At 27.8% G+C, this 10,065-nt stretch overlaps 1 protein-coding gene across 1 annotated transcript; it reads left to right on the forward strand.

The window, feature by feature from the left end:
• Positions 1-1,634: 1,634 nt before the first annotated feature.
• On the forward strand, positions 1,635-4,823 carry LOC123263985. The gene is made up of 2 exons (XM_044727031.1): positions 1,635-2,982; positions 4,567-4,823. The coding sequence occupies exons 1-2, from the start codon at positions 1,635-1,637 to the stop codon at positions 4,821-4,823; spliced, it is 1,605 nt and encodes a 534-aa protein (XP_044582966.1).
• The last annotated feature ends 5,242 nt before the right edge of the window (positions 4,824-10,065 follow it).

The following is a 10,065-nucleotide window of genomic DNA, read 5'->3' on the forward strand; positions in this document are numbered from 1 at the left end:
GATTTCTAAAGTTAGTGATAATAAATCACTTCCTCAGCAGGCAGTAGAGAATAAAAATTATTAGAAAATCCAGATTTATCTGATGAAACTAAAAATATCATTGAGTTTTCAGTACTAACTCATTTTATTTGCCCTAAGAGTAATAAATGTCAGATTAATAAATTAAAAAATCCAAATACAAAAAACTTTTATAAGGCGAATATCGAAGGTGCAGGAAAAAGTCTATTAGTTCACATTGAGGTAAATATTTTATGTCTGTATGTATTTATAGTTTAATATGAACTTCAAATTTTTTATCTTATATTTAGATTCCGGGAAAGATTAAAGAAGTCATCAGTGAGCTGAAGAGAGACTGCAAAAACCATGGACTTCCGCTTCAACCATTTGTCATCGTTGTCGGGAAAAATTATTTCGAAATTGTAGAAGTTCTTGTGTGGGTGAATGATGTAATGTATAAGATTCCTACGTTTTTGAAAGCTGTTGATATTCTTATGAAAATTTATATTTCATACAACTTGGTGTACCCACTAGCAGGTGAACATATCTATTATTTAATTCAGTGGGCAGTTTATGAAATTAAGACTAATTTAGATTGTAAAATTCCACACGTACTTACTTTAATCAATAAATTAAAAAAAGTATCTATTGACTTAAATTAAAATTAAAAATAATTTTTAAATTGGAAGAAAAATAACATTACTTTACGGTTATTAACGTTACTTAATTTCTTTTTTAAAAGTAAACTTATTATCTTATTATCTTATCTTATTATTTTAAGTAAACTTATTTCTTTTTTAAAAGTAAATTTAAATAATAATATTTAAAAATGCGTTGTAACCTTTGTTCATTAGTTTTACAAAATCTTAATAATTTTATCCATCATTTAAAATCAGCGCATTCAAATGAACCTTTATACGCCTGTATTAATAAACAATGTCATCGTACTTTTTCATGTATCTCAATTATATGAACATCTAACATATTGTATTTTACATAATTCTACGGATGAATTGATTAATGTTCCTGATAAAAACTGTAGCAGCGTTGGTAGTTTAAATACAATACAAGAACATCAATCAATAAAAAGAAAACACAATAGTGAAAAAGTAATTAAAATTAACAAAGAAGCTGATGATAATTTTTTTAAAAATAGAGCTACACACTTTATTGGGAAACTTTATAACAGTAAATGTATTACTCGCTCAGCTGTTCAAAATATAATTGCAGATTCCTCTGAACTTTTACAACTAATAACAAGTCATACCGAAGAAAAATTAAAAAATTCTATTCCAATCCAATTTCATTCAAATATTGATAAATGTTTAAATTTCAATGTGTTTGAAGGTTTTGAAACAGAACATAAAAGATTTAAATTTTTTAAAAAAAATGACTTATTAATAAAGCCTGAATCATTTTATCTTGGAGAAATAGATGACGATAGAAATGTTAATGGTAAAATGATTTTAACAAAAAAAAAATGTTACGGTCAAATAATATCGATAAAAGATGTACTTTTTCATTATTTTCAATTGCCTTATGTTTTCGAAAAAATAACGAAATATATCAAAGTTGAATCATCAAAAACTTCATCACTTTATTCTAGTTTATATCAAGGAAAGGTATGGAAAAATATAATGAAATTATACGAAAATAAAATTGTTATTCCTCTGTACTTATACTACGATGACTTTGAGGTTTGTAATCCACTGTCTACAGCTGCAGGGATTTATAAAATTGGAGGACTGTACTTCTCGATTGCCGCTTTACCACCTGAATTTTCATCTTCTGTTGATAGCATTTTTTTAGCTCAATTATTGTATACTTCGGATTTAAAAACATTTGGAAATGAGAAATGCTTCTCTAATGTTATTGAACAATTGACTGATCTTGCAAACACAGGGGTTTCTATTATTATTGACGGTGACACGAAGCATTTATTTTTTGTGACTGTGGGAATATTAGGTGATAATTTAGGCGTTAATAGTATTTTTGGTTACAATGAAAGTTTTGTAGCGACATATTTTTGTAGATTTTGTCAAGCATCAAAAGCAGAATGTTATCAACAATGTAAAGAAGATGTAAAATTATTACGTAACTGTGAAAACTATGCAGAAGATGTTAAAAATTTATCTCACGGAGTTAAAGAATCTTGTGTTTTTGACAAACTACCATTTTTCCATCATGTTATTAATGCTACGTGTGATGTTATGCATGATTTCTCACTAGGCGTATGTAGGTACGATATGGCAAAAATTATTAAACATTGTATAGATGAGAAATACTTTACCTTACAACAATTAAATGACCGAATAAAATACTTTGATCATTCTGAATTTGATCACGGCAATAAAGTATCAACTATATCAAAAAACCACATTCAAAATGGTTGTATAATAATTACAGCGGCTGAAATGTCTTGCTTAGTAACATATTTTGGAATTATTATTGGCGATTTAGTTCCCTTTGATGATCCAGTATGGGAATTATACTTGTGTTTGTTTGATATTTATGATATTGTTATGAGTTCAACAATTTCCCAAAGTGAAATAATTCATTTGGAGCAACTTATAAAATTGCACAATCAATTATACATTGAATCTTTTTCAGAAAATCTAAAGCCTAAGCATCATTTAATATTACATGTCCCGTCTATAATAAAAAATATGGGACCGGCAAATGAATTTTCATATTCAAAATATGAATCCTTCCATAAGCTTTCAAAAGCACAGGCTAACATTGTGAATTCGCGTGTTAATATTATTTATACTGTAGCACTTAAAATCCAACTGCATCTTTGTTATAAATTTATCAGTGAAAGTGGTTTAGAAGATCGCATTGAATATGGTGATGTTAGTGACCTTGATAATTATACAGATAATGCTTTTTCTTTTTGGAAAAGTATTGAAAAACACTCTGTTTCGTGGCTTAAAGTTAATGGAACACTTTATAAGCCTAGCTATTTGATTTACGTAAAAAATGATGGTAATAACGACCCAGTATTTGGTTTTATTACTAATATAATTATTTGTAACACGAATGATATATATATACTGTATAAAGAATGTTTTAACCACGGTTTTTTAAATAATATCAAATGTTATGAAATTTCACTACCTTTCGAAAAGTCTGAACAAATTTTACTGCTTAATAAAAATGTATATAGGCGATGCATTAAATCCCATGTTACCGGCGATGGAAAAACTGTTGTTTCTCGGCGTGATTTATAAAAAATAAATAATAAAAATTAATTTAGTTTACCAATGTATTTATTTGATTTTTATTTTAGTTATTGTATTTTTAGTACCTTCAAATGTGTCTGATACGAGCGACTAATTTTATAAATATTATTTCTTATGGAAATAAATAAAATACACAAATATATATATATATATATATATATATATATATATATATATATATATATATATATATATATATATATCGTTAAATAAATTTCTATTATTGGAATAGTTGACTAATATACGATAATTATGATACTGAAGTTAGCAGACATCTGTCAATTTTTTTAATTTTTATTACAGGTCAACGATAAAAAACATATTTAAAAAAAAGTTTGCCCTTGTTATTTTTTTTTTAATTTTTAGACGTAGAATTTTTAAATTGAAATTTTTTCATAATAATTTTATTGTTATGAAAGTCAAAAAAATTTACAGACATATGTCTGTTAATTTATAATAATAAAGTTAGCCGACATTTTTTATTTTTTTATTTTGCTTAATGTGTTAAATTAGAACTAAATAATATTTTTTTTTAATTGCACCGACAGTATTTCGAATTTTTTACAAATGAAATTTAAAAAAAGTTTTTTTGTAATAATTTTTTCAAAAAAAAAAATTCTAAAAATTTTTAGATGTCGGCTAACTTTATTATCATTGTTAATTTCAATATAATTAATAATTCCAAAAAAAGTGCCCATTTTACCCCAAACGTTCGATATGCCCACTTTTACTACTTTCCTAACCTAAAACTAAAAATCATTGCTTTGAGTATATTCAAACATACCATTTATTTATAGTTAACAAATCTGATTTGGTTGAAATATACGTTTGTTACCACCAAAGAAATATTTGTTAACTATAAACAAATATGGATTTCATTCAAATATACTACAACTTTGTCTCAAATAAATCAATTTATTTGAATCAAATGAATATTTCTAGTACTATTTAAATAAGAGATTTATTTATAGTTAACGAGCCTCATTTCATTCAAATGAACTGTTTTCTCAGTGTGTGGTCATTTGAAGATTTTATCCATCATCCTGGGAAATGAACAAAACAGTTTGGCCTTTGAGATCTTCATTTAGGGTTGGATCACATAATATAATAAGAAAACCGCTTGTAGTTCCAGCAAAAATTCTTATTTCCCCTCTTCATATCAAACTTGGGTTAATGAAGCATCATGAAAAAGCTCTTGATAAAGATGGAGAGTTCTTTACTTACTTGCGTCAAGTGTTTAAGCACAAATCAGATGTGAAATGGAGAGAAGGCATCTTTGATGGATCGGGAATCTGGATGTTATTCAAAAATGAAACCTTTGTTTCAGTTATTAATGAACAAGAAAAGGCATCATGGCTAAGTTTCAAGGAAGTGTGTATCAAGTTTTTAAGTAACACCAAGGATGCTGATTACGAATATATTGTGGCCAATATGATCGCAAACTTTCAGCGTTCAGGTTGCCTAATGAATTTGAAACTTCACTTTTTTAATTCGCATCTCAACTATTTTCCGGAGAACAACGGAGACTTTAGTGAAGAGCAAGGAGAGAGATTTCATCACGATCTCAAAGAACTTGGATGGTGATTTCAGGGGCAGTGGAGAGTAAATATGTTTGCAGATTACTGCTGGATGCTACAAAGAGAAACTCAACAGAGAGGAAAAAAGCGTAGCAGAAATCCGTTGCACAGGTCATTTGAGGAGAAAAGTGCTAGACAACGACAGAAATTATAAGATTATAATTATTATGCAGAAAAAATTATAAGATTGCAGATTTTATCGTTTTTTTCAAATTTTTCTTCGTTTTTTGTAGTTTGACCTCCAATTTTGACTTCAGATTCGTGTTCCACGGTAAAAAATGCGTCGGAAAATCTTTGTTGCACGTCCCGCACAGACCACTTTTTTTTGTGGACCTGTGTAATATTTACAGTTTTTTTGAGTGTTACGTCCAGAATTTGGACTAATTAATTAAATTTATTTTTGGTCCAAGCTTTTCAGCCTATAGACCGGGATCGTGCTGAGTATTAGGTTTTAAAAGTGAACGAATGCGGATAGGTGTAGTTTTAAATTATAAATTATATTCAAAATTTTAAATTTTAAAATACAATAAGTGTTACAAGATTGGAAACCAAATTAAATGTATAATATTTGAAATTACGGTACCTGGTCAATAAATTTCGATTTTCACTGACTCTAACTATTAAAACAAAACTGAATTTAAGATTTCTATTGAAATATTAATTAAAAGTGTGAGGACACTGTACTGAATGTTAGTCGGGACTAACGTCGATAAATAGGTGATGTGTGAGGACACTTGCGGCTTCTGAGGATGAACTAGCGAACGTTTTGGGTGAACAAGGCCCTTTTATGTCCACGACTATTCCGAAATAGACATAATTTTCGGGGGAAAACTGCATCCAATCAGGAGGCAGTTTTCCGGAGTCCATTCCCTTTCTTACTCCATTTTCTTAGGAAAAGCGGCTAGTCCCGCCCAAAATGTTAGCCTATGTGCGTACGCACCCACACATACACTAACATGTACATTAAATAAATTTTTCATTTGTTTATTAAGTTGTTTTTAACAATTATTTGTTCTAATGAAATAAAAAAAAATGTCTTATTGTTATTTTTATAAATATGCAATTTTTAAATGAAATGCAAAATTCTTAGGATCTTTGGATAGATACTACATGGTAGTCCAAAGTTCGATTTCTGTTATTTTAAAAATTACTATTTTAATAATAATCGTTTTTTATTGTATTATAATTTGTTAAATTAAAAATTAATTATAAAAAAGGAGTAGTGCGGAAAAATGAATTTGAGATAGTTAACACGTGGCCAAAAATGCACGTGGTTATTTTTGGTTATTAAATGGATTTAGGAGCTTCTCTCATTTGTTGCAATTTTACAACAATAGGTTGTAAGGTAATTTGCATATAATCATCGAGAATTAAATTGACTCTTAATTTTAATTTGACTTTAATAATTGTTTAAACTTTTGTGAACAGTACCGTTATATATATATATATATATATATATATATATATATATATATATATATATATATATATATATATATATATATATATATAATAAAAAAAAACTCGTTACTTTATATTGTTTATATTGACAAACGTTTCTTTTTAGAGAATTTTAATTACTCTCTCTCAATATTAAATTTTATCTTTTAAATAATTTACTGTCGGAAAAAGGTTTCTTTAAAAGTTACTTGTTTAAAATAAAAAATAGTTCTGATGTTGATAATAATTTTTAGATAAAATCGTGTCGGTACAAAAAAAATATTATAAGTTGCTTGTTTAAATAAAAAAAGATTGTTGAAATAAAAATGTTTGTCAAGAATAGAACGAAAGATATTAAACTTAAATTTTGTTATCTTAACACATCTGGATATAATAAGGTGTAGAATTTCAAAAGGTCATAAAATTTTAGTCCCTTTTTTTTTATTTTTAGTTTTTATAGTTCTGAGAAAAAGAGAAAATGCATCTGTATAATGTTAAAATTAAAGAACCTTTCCCTGTTTAAAATTTCTAATAGGATCCCATCAAAAGTGACAAAAGCCACTTAGAAACCCATAAATTTTATTGGTTTCTAAGTGGCTTTTGTCGCTTTTGATGGGATCTTATTGGAGCTTTTCAACAGGGTTCTGAAATTCGAGATTAAAAAAAAACTTAAAGCTTAAAAGTGATTTATGACCTAGCGATGATCCGGAAATTCCCGAGATAAAATTTTGCCGTATTTAACTAAAATTTATATTTAAATAAAAGAAAATAATATAAAATTATTAAATTTCCTTGGACGTAACATGAGCATTTAAAAATTTTTCACCCTATGCAACGATGTTATGAATATATAAACAAAGATTGTTATCATAAATTTTTATGTATACCTACTTTAAAATTGCATGGTTATGAGTGTTTTAACCTAGATTTTAAGAAATTTTCGAATAGCACAGAAAATCCAATTCAAACTAATGTATTGTCTTTCATCGAAAAATCATATAATAATAATACTATGGCAAATTCAGTGGTTCAAGAGATAGTTTGTAACTTAATAAATTTAATAGAAACTATAAAAAAATTTTATATTTAAATACTGAGCGTAGGCGGACTACATATTTAAAATCGCAGAATTTTTATATTCCTCCTGAGAAAATCCTTATTGGAGAGATAGATGACGATAAAAATATTAATCGGTCAACAATTAGAACAACCAAAAAGTGTTATGCACAATATGCATCAATAAGAGAAAGATTAAAGTTATCTTTAGAACTACCTAACGTTTTAAAGGAAATTTTAACATTTATGAACGATGATGTAACTAAAAGAAACCGATATGATAATTATTTAAGTTTATTCCAAGGAACAGTTTGGAAAGAAGTAGCTGCACATTACAACGGAAAAACCGTGATTCCACACTATATATATTATGACGAGTTTGGCGTAGGAGATCCTCTGTCCCCTGCTGCAACTTTACATAAAATGGAACGTCTCTGTTATTCAATTGCGGCTTTACAACCAAAATTCTCATCTAAATTTGATACCGTTTTATTAGCTCAACTGATATATAATTCCGATTATAAGGAATTCAAAAATGCAAAATGTTACTGTAAAGTAATAAGCGAATTAAAATATTTAGCACAAAAAGGAATTAAAATCAGTGTTAATAATACAATGAAAACTGTTTATTTAGTATTAGTTAGTATTTTGGGAGATAACTTAGCTATCAACAGTCTTCTAGGATTTAATCAAAGATTCTCTAGTTATTATTTTTGTCGTTTTTGTCAAGCTTCCAAAGAAGCACAAAAACAGTGTTATGAAAATGAAAATTTGATTCGCAACCAAGCAAATTATTCGGATGATTTAGATCTAAATCGAATCACTAAGTTACGGAATTAAAGAAGAGTGTGTCTTCAATAGTATTCCAAACTTTCACAATATTAAAAATTTAACGTGTGACATACGACATGATTTTTATCTGGATGTATGTCGATATGATATGGCTAGAATAATAAAATATTTAATCAGTGAAAATAGGAAGTAAATAAGAAAACCTCAGATCACATGTTTGTCAACCTCGGCTTCACCTCGGCCGACAATTACATGTAATCTGAGACATTTATTACTTTACTTCCCTAGGTGTGTAATATACTATTTCCCCTTCGAGCGGAAAGTGGCAACTTTCGTCCCACTGCGCTAAACAAAGTTGCTGCTTCCGCCTTCATCGGATAAAAAAATAGTATACAGCCCTCGGAAAGTAAAAAAGAAAACCTCAGATCACATATTTGTCGATCTCGGCTTCGCCTCGGCCAACAATTACGTGTGATCTGAGGCTTTTCTTATTTTCCTTGCCAAGAGGTATAATATACTATACTCTGAATGACTTAAATGATCGGCTAAAATATTTTGACTACTCTGAAGTTGACCACGGCAATAAAATTACTAATATAACAGAGAAACACATATCTCAAGGATACATAATAATTACCGGAGCAGAAATGTCATCATGAGTTACTTATTTTAGAATAATTATTGGAGATTATGTACAAGCATTAATCAAAAACCATAACGAGCTTTACATCCAGTAATTTCATGAAAATTTTACAGCTCAATTCCATATTTTGACACACTATCCCGATGAAAAAAGTTTTTGTTTAATTATATATGATTATGTATGATCATATATATTATAGTATATAATTATTCATGAATATGCATGGGATTATATATAATTATATATGTCTATACATAATAAGATCTGATCATACCTGGCTGTAATACCCCCATATATGATCATATATAAATCTATAAATGATCAGATCTGATTATATATGAGTCTATATATAATTAGATATGATCATATCTGGCTGTTATGACCCCATATATAATCATATATAAGTCTATATATAATCAGATCTGATTATAGGAGTCTATGTATAATTACTAGCCGTGAACACCCGCTTCGCTGGGTTATTTTTAATAGAACAGTTATTTGTTAATATTTAAATTTTTTATGATGTTTTAAAAGTTTCTAAAACAATTCAACTTATTTTTGACCGATAAGAATATTGACATACATTTTTAAGCTTTCTAATTTATTCAGAGTTACTCTAGATCATTCTAGAATTTTGTAAATCACTCTCATTTAATCAGAATCTAAACGTAGATTTTAGAACTTTCCAGACCATTCTAGAAATTTACAAAATATCCTCATTGGATTAAAATCTAAGCATAGGTTTTAGAACTTCCCAGATCATTCTAGAAATTTCTGGATTATTGTAGAATTTTCTAGAACATTCTCATTCGATCAGAATCTAAACGTAGATTTTAAAACTTCCCATATCATTTTAGAACTTCCCAGATTATTCTAGAATTTTCTGAAACATTCTCATTCGATTAGGGTCTAAACGTAGATTTTAGAACTTTATATATCATTCTACAACTTCCTATATCATTCTTGAACTTCCCACGTCATTCTAGACATTTCTGGATCATTCTAGAATTTTCCAGAACATACTCATTCGATCAGAATTTAAACGTAGATTTTAGAACTTCACATATTATTTTAGAATTTTCTAAAACAATCTGAATCGATCAGAATCCAAACGTAGATTTTGTAACTTCCCAGATCATTCTGGAAATTTATAAATTATTTTAGAATTTTCTAGAACATTCTCATTTGATCAGAATCTAAACGTAGATTTTAGAAATTCACAAATCATTCTAGAAATTTATGGAACATTCTAGAATTTTCTAGAACATTCTCAGTCGATCAGAATTTAAACGTAGATCTTAGAACTCCCCATATTATT

Source organism: Cotesia glomerata, linkage group LG4, assembly GCF_020080835.1.
Source record: "Cotesia glomerata isolate CgM1 linkage group LG4, MPM_Cglom_v2.3, whole genome shotgun sequence".
In the NCBI taxonomy this organism is placed as follows: domain Eukaryota; kingdom Metazoa; phylum Arthropoda; class Insecta; order Hymenoptera; family Braconidae; genus Cotesia; species Cotesia glomerata.

Excerpts from the sequence above, each read along its gene's own strand:
- LOC123263985 (XM_044727031.1), top strand. The coding sequence starts at position 1,635 with ATGAAATTATACGAAAATAAAATTGTTATTCCTCTGTACTTATACTAC. Across the intron at positions 2,983-4,566 it reads GATTTACGTAAAAAATGATG|TTATTAATGAACAAGAAAAG; the intron begins GTAATAACGACC and ends CCTTTGTTTCAG.